Here is a 21,886-nt window from a genome sequence, read left to right on the forward strand (position 1 = left end):
CCCCTTCCCCGGACCCCGCCAGCTGCCAGTCTTGGCTCCCGGACTCGTAGCGTCGCAGAAATTGCCCCCCAGCGCCGCCCCCACCCCTGGGGTCAGGGCTTGGAGCTGGCGCGGCCTGGAGTCGCCTCGGTCCTCTGTGACGCGCGCGGGTGTGAGCGTGCTTGTGTTTTGTGGAGGAATTTATTCTCTCCGAAACTGGGCCCCGGGGCGCCCAGTCGGCGTGGGCTCCGGTGCCTTGACCCTTCCTTTCTGCGGCCGCAGGTCTGAGCTGTCTGATCTCAGTTTCTCTCCGACTTTTCTCCACTCAGCTAGCTTAGACTCCTGCCAGTCATTGTTCTCGCTGTCAGTTTGGGATGTGTTCTCTTTATCCCATCTTCCAAACAGAACAAGGCCTCTAAGGCTAACCCGGGACAACCGACCCCCTCGGCCCCCCACTTCACGTTTTGCACTGATTTTCTTATCGAGTAGTAGTTTATTGTACGTGAGCCACGCCCTGGTTTCTTAAAGGCGCCTTGCACTCTGTTTGGCCATGTGTTATCGCAGCAGCTGGCGTGTGGGAAGCCTCTTGTGAGCCACCGATTTTCCCTCCGATCCCTGTCAAGGATTTGGGGATGCCCGGGGGGAAGAAGGTAGTCGGGGGCGGCAGCAGCAGTGCTGCCCCCGCTGCAGCTGCCGCCCCCTGTGGGGTCAGGCGTTTGGAGACCAGCGAAGGAGCCTCAGCTCAAAGAGATGAGGAGCCAGAGGAGGAAGGGGAAGAGGACCTTCGAGATGGAGGTGTCCCCTTCTTTGTCAACCGGGGTGGGCTACCTGTGGACGAGGCCACCTGGGAAAGGATGTGGAAGCACGTGGCCAAGATCCACCCCGATGGAGAGAAGGTGGCGCAGCGGATCCGTGGAGCCACGGACCTGCCCAAGGTGAGGGGTATGTGGGGTTGGGTGGAGTGGAGGGAAAGATCTAGAGTTTTACTGACCTTGTGGCTGAGAGAGCAAAGTCACATCTTTCCCACAAGTGGGGTAGTGGACCCCTGGCATGGTAAGATTTAAAATACAGGTTGGTGCCATTCCAAAAGAACTTTCTTCCAACTGCCATTGGGGTCATTCTGTGAGATTCACATGACTGTCTCCCAGAAGCACCCTCGCCCCCACCATCTCTCTTTAAATGCCCATGTTTTGTGGGTGGGGCAGCAGATTAACAAACACACACTTATATGGATTGTCATGGCATTTGCTTAATGACACTTGTAAAACCAAAGAGCTGTGAGCAGAGAGATAATGACTAAGGGGGTATAGGCTTCTTTGTTGAGAAAATATTTTCATGCTTTATCTCACCGAATTCTAACATCCTTGTGAAGTGAGTGCAGTTTTGACCCCCATTTTACAGATGTGAAAGCTGAAAACTCAGGTAAGAGCTCAAGATCACGTAGCTAGTAAGCAACAGAGGTGGGGCTCAACCCTAGATCTCCTGGCTCCAGACGCTGTGCTGTGTTTGACACCAGACTTGGGCAGTTAGAAGAGGTCCTATGGGCAGGGGTCAAGTTGAATAGTGTTTCTGTGTACTCTGGAACTCCTCCGTGTTGGCCATCTATCTGTTGTGTGGTGCTCAAAAGCAGAGGCTGGGTCTCATTCATCTTTGTCTTTCCAGGGCCTCCTGTGTGCCTGGCACAGAACAGGCACTTACTTATGTGTGCTTGCTTGCCGAATGAAAGGGTGTTTGAGACTTTCTGTGCTATACAGGGTTGTATGGAAATATATGCTTAATATTTTTTAAAACATCATGGTTAAAGATTATAGAGACACTCTCCCAAATGCAGAGGCCTGAAGTCCCCGATGAAGAGTTCTTTGGACCTAGTTCCAGAAGAATGCTGAGTCTTGCCTGCTGGGATGGCAAAGAAGTGGAGGTGGGGGAGGGAGCAGCAGTTGATGTGGATTATACTCGGGACAAGTGTCCTGTTTTGTTTTGTTTTTAATCAAGTTACTGATAAAGCCACCAGAAAAGGTCTTCTGAGAAAAGGGAATTCAGAGGTTGAAGGCTGAGCATTTCGTTTTCAGGGAAGCAAAATGTGGACTGATTTTTGAATGGCTGCATAATTGTCCCCGTATTGACTAATAATTTATTTAGCGAGTCCTCTATGGTTGGACATTGTCTTAGTTATCTAGTGCTACTATAACAGAAATACCACAAATGGGTGCCTTTAACAAACAGACATTTGTTTTCTTACAGTCTAGGAGGCTAGAAGTCTTAATTCAGGGTGCCGGCTCTAGGGGAAGGCTTCCTCTCTCTGTCAGCTCTGGAGGAAGGTCCTTGTCTCTTAGCTTCTGCTCCTGGGTGATCTTCATGTGGCTTGGCATCTCTCTTCCCCCATCTCTGCTTCCCTCCCTTGCTTATTTAATCTCTTTTATATCTCAAAAGAGATTAGTTTAAGACACACCTTATACTAATCCTGTCTCATTAACATAACAAAGAGAGCCCATTCCCAAAAAAGATTATAACCACAGGCATACAGGTTAGGATATATAACATATATTTTTTGAGGACACAGTTTAGTTTATAACATTCCATCCTTTGGCCCCCCAAAATTCATGTCCTTGCCATATGCAAAACATTCACCCCATCACATCACCCCAAAAGTCTTGAATCAACTCCAAGTCCAAAATCTCATCTTCTGAATCATCTACATCAAATATGGGTGAGCCTTTAGGCGTAGTCCATCCTGGGGTAAGATTCCTCTTCATCTGGGAACCTGTGAAACCAAGAGTACAAGTTATCTGTTTCCAAAGTACAGTGGTGGAACAGGCACAAGGAAGACATTTCCATTACAAATGGGAGAAATTGGAGGGAAAGAAGGGATAACGGGCACCAGGCAAGTCCAAAACCCAGCAGAACACATTACATTAGCTCTGAAGGCTTCTCTGAGACCACCTAGGCAATGGCCCTGCTCTCCAGACTCTAGATGTTGGCCATGCTCTCTGGATTCTGGGTGGAAGCCCCTCAGCCCTGGGCTTCCGTTCTGCCTTCCACGTCCACTCGGATGGCAACTCTGCTCCCTTGGCTTTGGACAGCCCCATTCTCCTAATCCATCAGAGTGGTGACCCTACACCCTCCCTCCGGCAGGCCTCATTCTTCTGCCCCTTGGGCATGACAGCCCTGCCCCCTCAGCTTTGGGCAGTGGGCCCCATCCTTTTGGCCAAACTGAATGGCAGCCCCACACTCCAGAACCAAGTTGGTGAAAATCTGACTCTTTGAAACCTAGGAGGTCATGGCTCTACCTTTGAGATCCAGGAGACCACGGCCCCACCCTTTAAAACCGAGAAGGCCTGGCTTCCCATAGTCCTTCCAATAGTTCTGCGGATCTCCGAGCTGCTCCAGGGATGGTCTTTTTCTTTTCTTGGAGAACAACAGATGTAGCTCCTTTGGCCTGTTTCCTGCCTGTAGAATTCCAAGAGGCAGACAAAGTTCTTTCCTCTCATTCTTTCTCTGCCCACTTCAGTCTAAGCCAATGGGTTTTCTGCTGTGGTAGTTGGTTAGATCCGTCAGTCACAGGCTTAATCTCTTTAACAAAAGATTGTGTAACCATGTCCTTGGTGAACATTCTAAGACACGTCCTTAGTTTGTACAACAGAATTTTCCAGATCTTGAAGTTTTGCTTTCATTTTGCACAGTTCATTTTTAAGTCCATCTCTTTCTTCTTGCATTGTACTATAAGCGGCAAGGAGAAACCGTGCAGCCCCTTTAAGATATTGCTTAGAAATCTCATCAACTAGATATCCAGGTTCATCACTTATAAGTTATACCTTCCACCAAACATTTGAACATAATTCAGATAAGTTCTTTGCCACTGCATAAAAAGCATCGCCCTTTAACCAATGTCATAAAACAATATGTGTACTACTGTTTCATGAGAAACTATTTGTTCTGTAAGCCTTCACCTGAAGTACAATTAAAAAAAAAAAAAAGCATCACCCTTCCTCCATTGTCCAATCACATGTTCATCATTTTCTTTTAAAACCTCACCAGAAGCACATTCAATATCCACATTTCTAGCAACATTGTTGCTGGCACCATATGTATTCTCTAAGACAATAGAGACTTTATAGCTCTCCTCACTTCTTCTGAGCCCTCACCAGAATTGCCTTTGAAATCCATAATTCTACCAACAGTCTCTTCAAGGCAATCTAGTCTTTTACTGTTAGGCACCTTAAAACTCTTCCAGCCTCCACCCATTACCAAATTCCAAAACCACTTCCACATTTTAAGTATCTGTTAGACAAGCACCCCACTCTTCTGGTACCAAGTTCTGTCTTAGTTATCTAGTGCTGCTATAACAGAAGTACCACAAGTGGATGGCTTTAACAAACAGAAGTTTATTTTCTCACGGTTTAGAAGGCTAGAAGTCCAGATTCAGAGCTCCACCTCTAGGGAGAGGCTATCTCTCTCTGTGGGCTCTGGAGGAAGGTCCTTGTCTCTTCAGCTTCTTGCTTCCAGTTCCTTGGAGATCTCCATGTGTCTTGGCATCCATCTTCCCCCATCTCTGCTTGCTAGCTTACATTTAATCTCTTTTATATCTTGAAATAGGTTGACTCAAGACACACCCGACACTAATCCTGCCTCATTAACATAACAAAGACAACTCGTTCCCCAAATGGGATTCTAACCACAGGCATAGAGGTTAGGATTTACAACATGTATTTTTGGGGGACAGTTCAATCCATAACAGACATTATTTCCAATATTTTATTCTTAAAATGAACCCTATGGTAAACATTTTAAAACATAAATTTTAGGGTCCAGCTCTGATTATTTCCTTGGGATAAACTCCTGAAAGACAGAGTGTTCTGTCAAGGGATATGAACTTTGGTGTAGATCATTGGCCTGTCTAAATGACCTTAGGCAGGGCCTCTTTGACCTATTTGAACCACAGTTTTCTCCTTTGTAAAATGGAGTGGATTGTGGTAAAGATTAAATGAAAGACTATATGTTAGACGTATTTGGCAAACTGTAAAGCCCCAAACCAATACTGGCTATTAGATGTTCACTACGTTTTCTTGGGTCCTTCTCGGGAGGGAAGGGTCAATTTCATTCAGTTAACTAAGGCATTGTGCCCGTGAGGCCAGAGCAACATGCTTTGCCCACATGAGCAAGTTGGTGCTGAGCAGAGGGCCTGGGAATGCACTTCAGTCATCTTAAAAAAACATGGCCTTCAGTTTGATTCCGACTCATAGTGACTCTATAGGACAGAGTAGAAATGCCCCATAAGGTTTCCAAGGCTGTGATCTTTACAGAAGCAGACTGCCGTATCTTTCTCCTGTGGAGTGGCTGGTGGGTTTGAACCTTTTAGGTAGCAGCTGAGTGCTTAACCACTGGGCCACCAGGGCTCCTTTCAGCCATCTTGCTTAGGTCTAAATCAGACCACAGGCAAGTGTCAGTTGTTCTCTGCAGAACTGTCACCACTGCTGGGGACTAAAATATTAATGAGCTTATTAATGACTGGTCTGTAATGTCATCTTCTCGTCTTCAGACTTCAGGGATAGGAAAGACACTGATGAAGGAATAAAGCGATTGTCTGTGGAGGCGTGTGTTGTGACTGACTAGAGTATGGTAGGGTGGAAGGAATTTTGTGAGAGGTTTGGGAAAATTTGAAACTTCCCTACTCAAATCACCAGAAAATGGTGTGGGGAAGGGGGAGGTTGAGCAGCCTGCTAGCAACAGAGTGGACTGACCACTAGGCTCTCCCTTCCCTGAGTGATGGTGTGCTGGGTCCCACCATGGTAGGCCAAAGATATATTTTGTTGGGACTGTTTTAAAAAACCATTTGAGCCAAAATTTAAAATTGCGAGATCTCACATAAAGATCCAGATTTTTGGCATCTTTTCAGAAAATGTGGCCTGGGAACAGAGAATCTGCGATCCCACATGACAGCTGTGAGCTGGGGCTGAGGAGCGCTCCCTCTCCCCCAGTTTGCCACTGTCCCCACCAATCACGCCCAGCCTGCCCGACCCATTTATGTTATCTGCCCAGTCCCTGGAGGCAGTTGAGTCTGGGACCCCTTGGATAACAGTCTGATGGAACGAGAGAGTGCTGAAGCCCAATCCACTGTGTTCAGATCCTGGCTCTCCCATAACTACTTACGTGAACAAGGTCCGAAACCTCCTTGTGTCTCAGTTTCCTTGGTTGTAAAAGGGGATAATAGCAGTGCCCGCTACAGAGGGGGTGTGGGGAGGAATAAATGAGGTAAAGCATGTGAAATAGGTGAGCATGTAATAACCCAGTAAATGAAACCAGGATTGTGTAGCAAACCACCCCACAGACGCTTTGGAGAAATATCCTTTAAAAGGACAAAACCAATCTATTAAAGAACAACACTTTCTAAAAGGATCCTAAATCCAGGAAGTTTGTGCTCCTTGATAAGCGTCTCTCCTCACTGTTTCAAGCTGCCGCCACCTTTGAAAACTTGTCATTAGTCGGCATTGAGTTGGCTCTGATCACAGCCACCTTATGTACAACAGGATGAGACATAGCCTGGTTCTCTGCCATCTTCATGATGGTTCGTACGCTTGAATTCACTGACGTGGCTATTGTGTCAGTTCATCTCATCAAGGTTTCTCTCATTTTTGCTGACCCTCTGCTTTACCAAATATGGCTTAGTCACCATTTATCCCAGACCCTGCTGCTGAAGGTTTTCTAGCTGTGGCTCTGGCCACTGAGCTCCTGCAGAATGTGAATTTAGACATCTCCCAAAAGGTCACATTGTCAGGGTCAGCATATGCTGACCAATGTCTTTGGTACACATCGGAAGAATAATGACGGTGAGCAGGAATTGAGTCTTTGCCATGTGCCAGGCTCTGTTTAAAGGCCCCAGCTCACAGCATCTCAGTTACTCTATGAGGCTGGTTCTGTTATTGTAACCCATTTTACAGATGTGGCATCTGACGCACAGAGAAGTTAAGGAGTTTGTCCTAAGGTGACCAAATGGCAGAGTTGGGATTTAGATACTGAGAGTCTAGTTTTAGAATCTGTTAACTTCTAGACTATGCTGCTTTTTCCCCACACATTCAGCTCCAGGCGACTCCCACCTTCCCCAAGCCTGCTTATTATGCTAGACTAGACCCTTCAGTGGGAATGTTGTAATAGAACTCAGGACTTTAAGAGGTTCCTGGAATGAACATAGGAGTCCTGATGGTGCAGTGGTTAAGCGTCCGGCTGCTAACTGAAAGGTTGGTGGTTCAAACCCACCAGCCACTCTGCAGGAGAAAGATGTGGCAATCTGTTTCCGTAAAGATTACAGCCTTGGAAACCCTATGGGGCAGTTCTATTCTGTCCTATAGGGTCACTGTGAGTCGGAATTGACTCGACAGCAATGAGTAGAATGAACGTAGTCCCTGCATGGTGCAAATAGTTAACATGCTCAGCTCCTAGCCAAAAGATTGGAGGTTCAAATCCACCCAGAGGCATCTTGGAAGAAAGGCCTAGTGATCTACTTCTGAGAAATCAGCCATTGAAAACCCTATGGAACACAGTTCTGCTTTGACACACATGGAGTCACCATGAGTCAGAATTGACTCTATGGCAACTGGTAGAAAGAACATAAGTAACTTTTGGCCTTTGGTAGTGGAGGAGTTGTCCCTGAAGAGATCCGGGTAGAAGACATCACCCACCCCCACTATACGCTACTTACCCCACCCCTAAACAGTGAGGAAATATTTCCTGGCTCTGTTTCAGAGGATGGAGGCAAATTCAGGCTAGCAGGTCCTAAAGCAGGCTGGTCATTTGAGTGTACAGAGTCTTTGATTATTTGTGTTTGAGTGAATGAGTCTGTGCTTGTCATGAACATTCAGGAAAAGGCATGGGCACTGTCTCCAATGGGTTAAAATGAGTGACACATCAAAAGATGGGACTTTTTCTGGCTCAGCCTTGGTGGTGGTGGCCTTTAAGGTCCTGATTGGGAATCCCAAGTGTTTTTTGACTCTTACCAGGCTACTTCCTTCTCCCAGAGCAGCCTTTTCCTGGGTCCTTTGTCTGGACGGCAGGCATTGATGCCTGGCCCGTGGCTGGCTCTGGGTGAGCTTAGCCGCAGGACTCGGACTCCAGCTCCCTCCTTGTTTGAAGTTTCTCAAGGAAGAGTATACTTACAGTTTTTATCTGAAGCTCATAGAGGTCCCTAGATCCCCTCTCTTGAGAAGTTGGGGGACCCACCTGCTCCCCCTACCTTGCAGGGCTTCCCAGCTGAGGAGATCAGGTCACTGAATGGATTGTGATGCTGTTTATAGTAAATTGCTAAGTAATTCCTCTAATTCCTCTCCCATATCCCCCCACCCCCATATGGTTGACACAGGGGAGGCCAGGCTAGGCCCTCGGAGAGTTCTGGAGCCATTTGGCACGAGGTAGTTGAGCAGGAAGAGGAGAGAGAGCCCCCCCCCCCGCCCCACTGTCCCTGGGCTGGGCTTTGTCCCCTTGGTGGCACCAGTAAGGGGAGTGGGGGTGATGTGAAAAGGGAAATAGCTGCCTCAGGCAGAGATGTCAGCTGCTGGGAGCCAGCGTGGTTGCTGGGGACTGCCCAGACAGGAAGGAGGGATTGTGAGGGTGGGAGGAAGAGTGAGGAAGTTCATGCAAAGCTGTTGTCTTATACCAGGGCCCCTTTCCTCCTTGTCTCAGCCCATTTCAGGGAGTAGATCTCTGTGAGGTTGTCCTATCCTCACCCACCCCCCACCATCAGTAGCACCCTAGACGCAAGTGTGCTGTGATAATGGGTATGTCACTTCCCTCCTTGTCAGTGCCCCAGCCACTGCAGCCATGTTATTTAAAAAGCTGGGGGCCCTGTAGGCTCAGCATCCCCACCACCGGGAGAGCCTCCCAGAGGAAGGGCGGAAAGTGCTAGGTACTTCCCTCCCCCACTCCCAGCCCTACCGCTAGTTCGCATATGCTCCTGCTTTACCATTCCCTTCACAGATACCCCTTCGCTTGAGATGGACACTCAGCAGCCCCAGCCTGGTTGACTCCCTGTGACCTGGCAGCCTGGCGGGGACCCTGGTGGGCAGCCTAGAAGGGAGGGGGGTCTCCCTGTGTAGTAGGGAAGGGGGCTTCCCTGTGTGAGGAACTGGGAGGCCATCTCCCAGCAGGCTATGCTGCTGGCCAAGGGGGAGTCCAGAGGTATGGGCCTTGTCCCTGGAATTCTGGTTCTTCTACCCAAAGAAGTCAGTTCTGTAACCTCAAAGGCCCGCTAATTGATGCCTCTCTTGTGGTTTAAGCATTTGGCTGCTAACCAAAAGGTCAGCAGTTCAAATCTACCAGCCGCTCCTTGGAAACCCAGGGGCAGTTCTACTCTGTCCTGTAGGGTCGCCATGAGTCAGAATCGACTCGATGGCAACAGGTTTTTTTTTTAGCCTCCTTGGGCTCACTGCCAGGATTTGGCAGCCTGGGGCCCACTCTCAGGATGAACTCTTCCCTGGAGACGGCCTGGTTGCTGAGGAGCAGCCCTGGGGATCTGCTGGCAGGGCCTGACTCACGCCTGGCCAGCCCAGCAGCCCATAGCTGTCGGTTCCCAGCCATCAGGAGGCACCTGCCTGCCTGACTCATCCCCTCCTCTCCCTCTGGGGTGTGCTGGGAAGTCCCTCTGGTGAGCACTGCCCGGTGACCCTTACTGCTTGGCACTGGAGCTGGCAGGAAAGGGACATGAAGGAAAATCCAGGGCTCCTGTGCTTCCGTGAAACCCGTCCAAAGGACCTAGGCCTGAGCAAGACCTAGAAAGACCTGCCCCAAAATACGTCCCTCTGGCCTGCTTGAAAAAAAAAAACCAACACAATGCTATCAAGTTGATTCTGACTCATAGTGACCCTATAGGACAGAGCAGAACTGCCCCATAGGGTTTCCAAGGAGCAGCTGGTGGATTCGAACTGCTGACCTTTTGGTTAGCAGCCAGGCTCTTAACCACTGTGCTACCAGGGCCCCAAAACCGGCTGCCATTGAGTCAATTCCGACTTATAACGACCCTGTACTACTTACCTATTCCTTGGCAGTTCAGGTTGGAGCTCTGAAAGGCTAGGTAAAATGTGCTCGTGATACTGGGATGGACGACACCATCCTGCTGAGGATACACCCACCCGTCCTGGAAGCTGTCCCCCAGCCTAGGGCAGGGCCCTGAGGGGACTAGTTTAGATCCAGCACTTGAACCAGATTGAACCCCAAACCCAAATGAACTTAACCCTAATATTGACATTCTTGTTAAGCCTTGAAGTTAATGAATATTTAAAATTCAAAACAGCCAGTGAGTCATGAAAGAAGTGTCAAACGGGAACATCAACATAAGCTCCAAATTAGGCATGCTATCAAGGCGCTGTGGTTAAGCGCTTGGCTGCTGACCTAAAGGTCGGGTTCGAACCTACCAGTGGCTCCATGGGAGAAAGATGTGGCAGTCTGCTTCCATAAAGATTACAGCCTTGGAAACCCTATGGGACAGGGTCCTATGAGTCAGAATCTACTTGACAGCAGTGGGTCAAGTTCTGGGAGGGAGAGGAATAGCTATGATGGGGCCTGACGGATCATAGGAAGGAGGATCTCCAAGAAAAGAAGCCCCTCCCCAGGGCTGTGGCTTCTCCAGGGGCTGATCCTAAGCGTCTGATGGGCTGGAAGCCCCAGGGTGAGCCTTCCTCTGTGACCAGTGCTCTTTCTCTATCCCCAGATCCCCATACCAAGTGTGCCTACGTTCCAGCCATCCACGCCCGTCCCTGAGCGCCTGGAATCTGTGCAGCGCTACATCAGGGAGCTGCAGTATCCTCCCCGGCAAGGGTCACAGCCATGGTCTGGTTGGTCTAAGGCAGAGTGGGGCCTGCTTAAGACAGGGTTGGAGAGCTGTTGGCAGCGGTACCTCGTTCTACAGCTCCGGGGGGTGCCGTGCACATGGCAGTCTGTGTGACCCTGGAGCCCTGCAGTACCCAGCCCACATCCGCGCCTGGTATCTGAGCGATTTTGTCTGATGAACGGGTTTGGACCCACTCCGGGCTTTCTGGCCCCTGCTTCCTCATCTGGCCGTATGATGGGGTAGAGAGGGAGATGCCTCCTGTGTGACCAGCTGGTGAAACAGCCAGTTCTAGAATAGCCTGCCCAGACCTCCTCCTCCAGCCTGTCTAGCCCAGCAGAGAGAGGGAGAGGAAGCTGCCTTGGAGGCTGTCTAAGAACTGGTTTTGAAGGTGGGGAAAAAATAGAGGAGAAAAAGAGTTTTATATTCCAGGAGGTAACTTCTGCATCTTGGAATTTTCTCCCAGTTCTCTGCCTTTTTCTTCCTTGGCAGGAGGATGGGCTCCGCTTGGCCCCAGATTCCCTGGTGCCCCTCCTCTGAGCCCGTCCAAAACCCTGCCCCCTGCCTATAGCTGTGTCCTGGCTTCTCTCCCCAGAATCTCCTGGCTGCAGATGAGGTTGGAGAGGGGAAGACCAGGCCTGGGTCCCGAGTAGGAGAAAAGCCAGGCTGATTACTGAAAATTGGGTCTAGCCCTCCCTTTGCCAGTGGGAAAATTGTGGCCCAGAGAGGGGAGGTGATTGATTGATTGAGGAGCGCCCAGCATCTAGACGATAGGGTAGACTCCCACTCAGCCTTCCCTCAGTTCACATTACTTCTCAACTGGTTGGAAAATGAAGAGCTGCCGAGAGCTGTCGCAGCTGAGTCTTCTCCCAGCCCTGCTGGGCAGGCTGCCTGCTCCTGTCCCAGGGAGGGAGGCCAGGGAGGACCAGCGTAGGGAGTGGGGAAGAGGATGAGAGAAGAAAGCAGGGGCTCTATAGGGGAAGCAGAAGCACAAATGCTGCATCCTCCACTCCCCCTCCAGGAGAACCGGGTCTTGAGCGTCCTCCAAGGTGCCCTGTGGGAAGGACTTTGTGGAACCTGTATCCAGCATGTACCCCTGGTTATGCTGGGCCCCCAGGGTCAGGGGCTGGGGCTGGAAGGGGCAGGACAAGCCTGTTCCAGACAAAGCTAGGAAGCCCTTAACCAGCACCCACAGGTACAATCACACAGGGACACAGTTCTTTGAAATTAAGAAGAGCAGACCTCTGACAGGGTAAGTAGGGGTACGTGGTCCTTCCGCACCAACGGGTCCAGACAGCTGGGGTGAGCACCACCATGGGGCCCTAAGGATGTGTGTCATATAGAAGGAAAGCTGGCTGGGATGAACAGCTACGGCAATCTTGAGAGAAGGAAACCCGACGCCCATGCTGAGCTAGGAGGGAGGGTGCCCACCTGCCCACTTTGGTGTGATAGAGGGTGGTCCCAGGTAGATTATCTGTATAGGAGCCTTGGGTCGTTTTTTGGTTTTTTTTTTTTTTTAAATGAGAGGTGGTCCTAGCAGGAAGGAGTCCTTCTCCCTTCTCTCCCTCTTCCCTGCAACTGCCTGTGACTCCCCATTGCAGGAACCTGGGCACCTGGGCAGCCACCCCACTTGCCTTCCTGGCTCTTCTCTGGCCATTTAGTCCAAGGCAACAGGGACCCCAGTGGAGAGAGCATTGCACCACCACCCCACATGGAGACCCCTGTCTGGATCCATGTACTCTCAGATGTTTCTATGAAAGCCTGAGGACAGAGCAGAGTGAGGAGTGAATGCCACCCTGGGCCTGGGGGCTCAGCCCAAGGCCGCCCACAGCCTGAAGCCCCTGCATTTTAAAAACTGATGTGAATTTTACATCTTGCTCCACACTTTATCTGTGTCTGTTTTCTTATGAAAAATAATTTACATGGTTTATTAGCTAATTGCCCCCTCTCCAAGTCCCAGGTGGAATCCACCTCAGTGCTCTGCTCTGGTTTGTCCTGTGGCTGCTATGTGCTCTGCACAGCACTCTGAGGAGCCAGCGGAGGTGGCGGGAGAGACCCAGTCCTGGGGCCTGGCTGGAGGAGCCTCGGCAGCCTCCTGGGCAGAGCTAGTGGCCAGGTGAAATTCCCAGGCCTGGAGGACAGCACTCATGAGGAGGGAGGAAGCAGGCCTCAGGTATAGGCTGGCCTGAATTCCAAGTTCAGGAACAGCTGGGGAGGGGAGTTGCCTGTAGCTGTCTGCCCAAGATCCCACTTCCAGGCCCCTGGCAGCTGGCCAGCTTTGGGGAACAGTTACAATCAATTCCAAGCTCTTTGGAGAAGCCATGGTTGGGTCAGGGATGTCCGCTGTGCTCCCAAAAGGAAGAGGTCAATGCAGAGGGCCCAGCAACCTTGGCTTGCTCCCCCATCCCCACCTCTTCCCCCACCACCACCATCACCCAGACTGTCAAGGTCCTGCCTGTGACTACCTGTCCCCATTCGTACTCGCCTCCCCCAAGAGGTCTTTGGATCTGGAGCGTGGGGAGGGAGGAAGTGAAAGGAGGGAAAGAAGGGAGGATGGGCCTCATTCCTTATCACCAGTGACTGCCTTTGTCCCCACCCTTCTCTGGCTCTAGGTTGGGTAAAGGGGGGAAGTGCTGGGTCTGTGCTGAGGCAACTTAGAAGGGGGGTTTCTGTGCTTCCTGCCCCCTCGTTCTGGGGGCACTGTCCTCAGAACTCTAGCCCCCACTTCCCACAGGCTGATGGACCTGGCCAAGGAAATGACCAAAGAGGCTCTGCCAATCAAATGCCTGGAAGCCGTGATCCTGGGAATGTATCCTTCTTTGGCTCTGGGAGGCCCTGGGAGCAAGCTTCTCCATGCTCTGGGCTGTGTGACATGTGATCTGTGACATGTGTGAATGGGCTAGCGACTCAGCCCCTCTGGGCCCCAGCTTCCTCCTCTGGGAGGGGAAGGGGGGCTGAATGAGCTCCAAGGTCTCCCAGCTCTCTCTCCTGCGCAGTCAGTCACCCGCTTGGTCCCAAGGCGAGGGAGCCTTCCCAAGGTGATGGGTAGGACGGGAGGGGTGCAGCCAGCTCCTGTGCTCAGCAGCCCTTCTGTGAGTCACATGGATACTGTGACCCTGTGTTCCAACCCCCAAGTCAGGGCACACTGTCTCACAAAGGCTGTCGGGCCATTTCCAAGAACCAAACCATCTGAGAGACACAGTTTGGATGCCCAAATGTTGGCATTTCCAGGACATGCTGACTTGTGGAGATGGGGTCTTTGAAACAGAACTGCCTCAGAAAAAAATGGGTTTCTCAGTCACCCGACCAAAAGGGCAGAACTGGAGCGAAAGCTGGGGTACCAGGGTAGGTCAGGGCAGACAAGCCCCCAGGAGAGGCTGCCTTCCCTAGGTGCCCCACATCAGAGAGGGGGAGGAGAGGCAAGGCAGGGCTCCCAGGGGTTTATGACCCCTTCTCTGCCCTAATTGATCAGTGCCTTACCTTTCTTTGGATCCCTGGTGGCACAGTGGTTAAGAGCTCGACTGCCAACCAAGGTTGGCAGTTTGAGTCCACCAGCTGCTCCTTGGAAACCCTATAGGGCAGTTCTGCTCTGTCCTACTGTGGTTCAGAATCAACTTGCCAGCAACAGGTTTGGTTTACATTTCTTTAAAAAAACTTTTTATTATAGAAAACTTAAAACTTATACAAACGTAGATGGAACAATTTAATGAGCTCAGATGTGCCTATTTCTTAGCTTCAGCAATTACTAGCCCCAGGCCAGCTCATTTCATCTCTAACACCCACCCAACACTTCCCCCCTCCTGTATTACCTGCCTGTTTTTAAACCTCTGGACTCTCACTCCTGGTGTAGGTCCAGGCTCAGTGTTGTAGAGGAGTACGGATTAGATGAGGCCCCAGGAGAGGAAGGGGGTGCCTGGTGGAACAAGAAGGAGTCAGTTCCCTGAGTCTGGGCAGGAGAAGATGATGGTCAAAGGTGACAGCCCAGCTCCTGAGGGGGCCTGTGATCTAAGGAATCACTCCCCCCACCCCCACATAAAGCCAAAAAACCAAACCCATTGCTGTTGAGTGGATTCCGACTCATACTGACCCTATAGGACAGAGTAGAACTGCCCCATAGGGTTTCCAAGGAGCAGCTGGTGGATTTCAACTGCTGACCTTTTGGTTAGCGGCCAAGCTCTTTAACCACTGTGCCACCAGGGCTCCACCCCTACATAGACATAAAAAAAAACCAAAAAACAAAAAACCAAACCAGTTGCAGTTGAGTTGATTCCAACACATGACGACCCCTATGTGTCAGAGTAGAACTGCTCCATAGGGTTTTCAATGGCTAATTTTCCAAAAGTAGATCCAGGCCTTTCTTCCAAGGTGCCTCTAGGTGGACTCGAACATTTAACCTTTTGGTTAGCAGCCCAGCATGTTAACCATTGGCACTATCCAGGGATTACATGTGCCTTAAGTTTATAAAGAGAGGCCACGGGTGGCCCCTCCTTTCCCCCAGAGGGCCCAAGAACTAGCTCCACCATGGGAGTTGTTAATTAACAGGGTGCAGGCCCATTTCCAGAGGGCCTGGCAAGCATCACCCTGTCTCCAGGTGTCTTTGCTGGGATGAGCATGAGGCTACCCAAGAACTCCAGGCTATGGCGAGAGCTTCCCACGTGACTCCTCATTCCCTCCTCCTTCAAGGGCTACGCTGAGGGCCGGCACTAAAGAGTAGACTCCTACCCACACTAGTAGCAGGGAGACTCTGCTCTCTTCTCCCCAGAAGCTGGTCCAGGCAGGACCACATGGTCCCAGAGGCCTTTCAGGGGCTGCCTGGTGGATTGTGGGGTGGGAAGAAATCAGAGGCAGCCCCTATCTGGGTGAGGGGCCCTCCTTGTGTCCCCCAGCACTTTGGCTTGCCTCAGTCACTGCACACCCAGCAGGCACTGCACTGAGTTTGTTCCGCTGCCCTCTGGTGTACCTTATTCTCTCAGGCACTTGGAAGGAGAGAGGGAGGGGCTCAGGAATTGGTGGTGGAATGAATTTAGCACTGGAGGGAGCATGGTGTAGTGACAGGGCACAGACTTCAGGGGTCAGGCTGACCTTGACTTGAATCCTGGTTCTGCCACTTACAGAGGGACCTCAGGCAAGTTCCTTAACATCTCTGAGGTTCAGTTTCCTCCTCTGTGATTGGGGGTAATAATAGCACTGGTCTCACAAAGTTGTTAGGGCAATTAAATGAGTCAGTGTATGTGGAACACTCAGCACAGTGTCTGGGACAGGTGTCTGCTCACTGCTTTTATCCATTCATCTACTACTACTTGTGCATTCAAGAAGAGTTTTATTGACTAACTGGCTTTGTGCTGGGTCCCGGAGATACAGCGAACACCACAGACAAGACGCCTGTCCTTGGGGAGTTTACATTCTGGTGGAGGAGACAGACAATAAACAAGTAAACACAGAAATAAAATAATTACAGGTTGTGGTGAGTATGCCTCGGAGGAGATAAACAGCAGGACAGACTTGCTTTGGAAGGGGAGATGGTGATGGCAGTTAAGCTCGAGGTGTGAGAATAGCTGAGGGTGGATGGGCAGGAGGACTAGCAAAGGCCCACAGCTGGGAACCCAGGGTGGCTGGAGAGTGAGTGGGTGGGGTGAGCAGTATGAGATGGGAGTGGGTAGCTGGACTGTGGGAACGAGTTTGGATTTTATTTGAAAGGCAGTGGGCAGTGTAGGGGGGAGGAGGGAGAGAAAGTGAGAGGGAACAGAACTGTGTGTGCATCTGTGAGGGAATGTATGTGTGAGAGAGAAAGTAAATGTGAGAGAATGTCTCTGAAAGGGAATATAGGGATGAGGCTAAATGTGTGTGACTGACTGAGAGAGAAGGAGGAACGAGGGAGGAAGGAGGCATTTGTGGGGGCCGGTCCCTCTCATCCATCCTTCAGCCACCAGGGTTTCTGGAAAGCTCTGCTGTTTGGAGTGAGGAAGCATTGTTAGCTATTATTATTTTCTGAGTCCTGCAGCCAAGAACCCTGTTCCCATAGAGTTACAGTTGGTTCCATAGTCATTTATTGAGCACTTACTGTATTCCAGGCTCCATGGTAAAGGACAGGAATATGCAGATGAGCAAGGGGGAGGGGGCTGCACTCAGGCACAGCTTCTGATTGGCTAACAGTCTAGGGACCCTTGGGCACCGGACTCTCCTACGATGGGAGATGGTCCCAGCGCTGGTCTTGTGTGCTGGCCTCTGTTCTTCTCCCTGGCTGTTTCCTTAGCTTGGGCCGCGTGGCCAGTTACCTCACCAACAGCATGACCACCCTGGAACGCTTCCCCATCAGCTTCAAGACCTACTTCTCAGGGAACTACTTCCGCCACATTGTGCTGGGGGTGAACTTCGGAGGCCGCTACGGGGCCCTGGGCATGAGCCGGCGCGAGGACCTGATGTACAAGGCACCCACATTCCGCACACTCAGCGAGCTTGTGCTGGACTTCGAGGCCGCCTACAGCCGCTGCTGGCACGTGCTGAAGAAGGTGAAACTGGGCCAGTGTGTGTCCCACGACCCGCACAGTGTGGAGCAGATCGAGTGGAAGCACTCGGTGCTGGACGTGGAGCGTCTGGGCCGTGAAGACTTTCGCAAGGAGCTGGAGCGGCATGCCCGCGACATGCGTCTGAAGGTTAGTGGCCGCACCGCCATGCTCCCGCAGGTGCTTGAGCTCTGGGTTGGGAAAATGGAAGGGCTGCCACATCCTGGCTGGCGGCTGAGGGGAAGCCACCCTGGAGAGAAAGATACCTTTCCCCACCCGTCCCAGCCCCAGCAGAAGTGGAGTGAGGATTGAGGGAGATGACAGATGTGAAGCTTCTACTGGGTGTCCGGGCTTGGTGAATGGTCGTTATTGTGGAGATAGTCCCGCAGGTGGGCAGACCAGAGAGGAAGCAGGTGAGCTGGGTCCAGGTGGTGGTAGTTCTTGGACACATGGAGAAGGGCAGGGGTGTGATTCTCCAGGTGGAGGACTTTGAGTAAAGACCCCTGGTGGGAGTCATGACCTGTCTGAGAGGCTGGTGGGGAGGGGAAGGGAATCTCTCCTCCAATGTGTCCTGCCTTTTGCCCCCCCAACCTTTACTGAAAGCTGAGGAAGAGCCCAGAGAAAAGGGAAAAGTTAGACTATAGGGAAGATATTGAGTAGTCATTTCTTCTCCCTTCTCACCCACTCCCAAATAAGCAGGAATCTCAGTGGAGTGGAAGGTGGCTGAGAGGAGGCAGCCCTTGTATCTAGAACAGTTGGGATAAGCTGCTGACGAGCTTGCCCGTAGAGCCTTAATCCATTGCCGTTGAGTCGATTCTGACTCATAGCAACCCTATAGGACAGAGTATAACTGCTCCATAGGTTTCCAAGGAGGGGCTGGTGGATTAGAACTGCCAACCTTTTGATTAGCAGCTGTAGCTTTTAACCACTGCACCAGAGCCTTAACAGTGGGCAGAATTTTGACGTCTCCCTTTGGCCCCCTGGACTGGGGGGTGCCTTCCCCTGGGGCCTGCTGGGGCCCCACCTGGGTGTTAAGTCCCTCCCCATTGCTCGGTCACTGCTGCACGGTGACTGTGCCCCCACCAAGCAGCCTGGTACCGCTGCTATGACCACTAACAGACACTTCCTCTGCTTCTCCCCCCAAACCAGGGCTTTGAACCAGTTCACTAATGGCTGATGAAGCGAAACCAGAACAGATAAGAATTTTTACAGTTTGGGTGATCTGGAATGATAACCAGAACAGGAAAAATTATGGGTCGAAGCCCTGGAATGGGAAACTTAGAAGAGGCGTAATGAGCCCTTTCTGGAGACTGATGTATGAGACTGGATTATTGGCAGGACTGTGGAGAACAACACACATTCAAAGTGGGGTGATCAGCCACCATCTTTGAGTGGGGCACTGTTTCTGACTCTGCTCAAAATCCTTCCAGCAAGAGATCTGGTTGCTTTGCAATGCGTATGCTGCCCTTGCTTTCTAAGAGGGAGATGAGATTTCTAGCATAGCTTTGACTTATAATTTTTCTCATTCTGGTTCACCCAGATTTAAAAACTTCAGTTTTGGTCCAGTTTCACTTCCTTGGCCATGACTGAACCAGGAAGAACCAGTTTGAAGCCCTGCCCCAAACAGCCCTGGCAGGAGGTGTTGTCTCCATTTTCAGGGTAGGAGACTGAGGGGCAGGGAGTCCAGAGACTTACAGGCAGTGGGAAGTGGGTCCCCCTGGAGCTCAGTCTCCTGATGGGGAGTCCAGGTGTGTCACAGGGGCCTGCAGGTAGGCTGGGCCTGCCCAGTCACAGAGGGTCTAAACACATTGGCCAACCCCAAGGCCATGACCTTGTTGGGTGAGAGTACCTTCCCCCAGGGCAGAAATAGGCTGCCCACACTTTCAGGGCCTACTCTCTCCTGCTCCCAAGCTGGTCCTTCCTATCTAGCCTCTGGGCTGCCCAGCACCCTGGCTCTTGCTGCTCAAGGTATTACTGTGTCTTCAAGGGAACAGATTGGACCTACTTGCCTGGTCCTTAGCACTGTAATATCCCAACTTATTCAGCACTAAAGACTCCCTTTGTATTTTCCCTTTTCCTGTCCCCACACTAATTCCCCCCCACACCATGTCCGTCACATCATGGGGATGGCACAGAACCAGGCAGCATTTTATTCCATTGTGCATGGGGTTGCCATGAATCAGGGGCCGGTTTGATGGCAGCTAACAACAACTCCACCACCACCACCACCTCCGGTGCACCCCATGTTTTGAAAACTCAGCTCAAGCAAACTGTGCCGCATAAAGGATGTGATTCATTCATTTTTCTCATTTTTTTCTTAATCAGAGACTTAACTGCTAGTCTGACCTCTGATTAGCTCGAAATAACCAGTGTCCCCCTTGGGTTGGTAAGATTCTAGGCCAAAGCTCGGACATGGGATGCTCTCCTTGGCTCGTACATTTACCCAGAACGGGTGAATAGACCTTTTCTCAGGGGCTTTGTATAATACTATGAAAGCTCAGTGGCTTCCCCCCACTTCCATTGCTACCTTCAGAGGCTCATGGGGATTTGGACCCCGCTGCTAAGGAACCCTTGCCCTGGCAGCTTTAGTGCCTGGGAAGTAGGACTGAAAAGACCCAGAGAAGGGTAGAGTGTTGCTTGAGGCTTCCCAGGGCAGCCTCTGGGGGGTCTGTGGACTCCTGCAGGGCAGGTTGGGTTCTGGGGCAGCCCTGAAGCGATGCTTTTGTTTCTTCCTCCCTTCAAGATTGGCAAAGGGACTGGCCCTCCCTCACCCACCAAGGACCGGAAGAAGGATGTGTCCTCCCCGCAGCGGAGCCAGTCCAGTCCCCATCGCAGGAACAGTCGTGGGGAAAGACGGTGAGGACGTGGGATCTTAACTGGGTGGGCTAAAGAAGGCATCTTCTTTTCCTCTCATCTTCTGGACCTTCTTTTCTTTACCCCTCTTTTCCCCTCACTCTCACCCTCTTTCTCTCTTGCCCCCACCAGAGGGAGGTAATGTGGAATGGTGGGTTCCTGTGTTGACATCTCCCAACAGCAATTCTGGAGGAAATGAAACTCAGCTGGCCCCACCGGCTGCTGTGTGAAGCCTCGGTGGTAGGCCAGCAGGGCCGTCAGAAGAGCCCAGGCGTGTGGCAGAATGGATTATGTGGGAGGCAGGGTGAAAGGGGTTGCCCCTGCGAGGCATGAGTTCTCCCCAGGACTGTGGTGGTGAGGGTCTGAACATCAGATGGGCAGCTGGGTGGATGGCTTTGAACAGAACTTTGGCCCCCAAGACTCTGGTTTTTGCCTGGATCTAGACGGCAAAAACATGCCATTAAAATGCTAGGCCGCCTCCTCTGATTGTGTCTCCCACATCTCAGTCTGGCTCTTGCTTTAAATATAATTGTCATTCAGGAGCCACCTGTCTGGTATGAATTAAGGGGTTCCAAGCAGGCCTCTGACCCCAACATACCCATCAGCATTCACTTTGATCTGGGAGGCGTCTGTAAAGAGCAGACTTCCCTTAGATTTACACTGTAGGCTGTTATCAGCCAAACCTGGCCAGATTAATTGACCTCCAGCAAAGAACAAGAGCCAGTGAGAGAGCCATGGACCATGTTCAAGAGAACGTAGGTGGGGCGGAGTTTCCAGAAACACACTTCCACTATTTCTCTGCTGCTGTGTGTGGCCCAGTGGAGAATGGAGGGTGGAAGCCACCAGGGGAAGCTACGACTTGCTCCCTCCTCCACTTGCTCCTTCCTCCCCGTTTCCCTAACCTGATGACCACTCACCCTGACCCCTCTGCTCTGCTTTCTCCCTTCCTGCAGGCCATCCGGGGAGAAGAAGCCGTCTGAGCCCAAAGCCATGCCAGACCTCAATGGGTACCAGATCCGGGTGTGAGGCAGTGGCAGCGCCCTGCTCACCCTGCTCCTGGGGGCCAGGACCTACCTGCTGGACCAGCCTCGCTTGTAGGGGAGGAAGGGGCTGGTGAAGGGAGAGGGTGAGGGGCGGCAGGAAATGTGTGTTCTAGCTCAGCCGCCCAAACTGCTCCCTCTCCCACCGAGCCACGCCCCCTAACTTTGGGCAGTTAGTATTTTATTTGGAGTTTTTAACTCCACAACTGAAGTGTATTTGGGGAAAATGTACTACTAATGGATCTGCCAATGGCTAAAAGGCCAGTGCTTAGGTGGTCTACGCGCATAGGTTGGGTGAGGGGATTGCTGGCTCTGCTGGCACCCTGCCCCTGACTTATCTATGGAACGTTTCCCAGCCCTACCAGGTCTAAGGCTTGGTGGGGTGGGGAGGAGGCATGAAAGTGTCTCTTCAGGCTGTCTGCCTTGGCAGAATCTTGATCCAGGGAAAGGGAATCAGGGTAGGAATCATCGCGAAAGGTCTGCATCACCCAAAAGTCAGGAGCTTTGCACAGGCCACAACTGCCCTGAGAGTGGGAAGCCCTGGCCCAGGAAAGCCCTGTGGCACCCCGCGGGAAGGGCTGCTCGGGCTGGCACCGCCTACTGGCTCAGCCATGCTGGGGACAGGCTATGCAAGCGCCCAGGAAAGAACCCCTGGGTGAAGATGTTCCCAGGCCCCAAAGTGCCCACTGGCTTTACTTGCT

General features: G+C 51.5%; 1 protein-coding gene across 1 annotated transcript; it reads left to right on the plus strand.

Annotated features, from left to right (window-relative positions):
* The first annotated feature begins 389 nt into the window (after positions 1 to 389).
* Positions 390 to 21,356, plus strand: VASH1 (vasohibin 1). Its single transcript, XM_004371065.2, has 7 exons — positions 390 to 914; positions 10,673 to 10,761; positions 11,985 to 12,041; positions 13,524 to 13,598; positions 17,061 to 17,442; positions 20,036 to 20,148; positions 21,099 to 21,356. Exons 1-7 carry the CDS (start codon positions 612 to 614, stop codon positions 21,169 to 21,171), a joined length of 1,092 nt encoding a protein of 363 aa, XP_004371122.1. The 5' UTR covers positions 390 to 611; the 3' UTR covers positions 21,172 to 21,356.
* The last annotated feature ends 530 nt before the right edge of the window (positions 21,357 to 21,886 follow it).

Source organism: Trichechus manatus, unplaced genomic scaffold (assembly GCF_000243295.1).
Source record: "Trichechus manatus latirostris isolate Lorelei unplaced genomic scaffold, TriManLat1.0 scaffold00010, whole genome shotgun sequence".
Lineage (NCBI taxonomy): Eukaryota > Metazoa > Chordata > Mammalia > Sirenia > Trichechidae > Trichechus > Trichechus manatus.

Excerpts from the sequence above, each read along its gene's own strand:
- VASH1 (XM_004371065.2), top strand. The coding sequence starts at position 612 with ATGCCCGGGGGGAAGAAGGTAGTCGGGGGCGGCAGCAGCAGTGCTGCC. Across the intron at positions 915-10,672 it reads GAGCCACGGACCTGCCCAAG|ATCCCCATACCAAGTGTGCC; the intron begins GTGAGGGGTATG and ends CTCTATCCCCAG. Across the intron at positions 17,443-20,035 it reads CCCGCGACATGCGTCTGAAG|ATTGGCAAAGGGACTGGCCC; the intron begins GTTAGTGGCCGC and ends CCTCCCTTCAAG.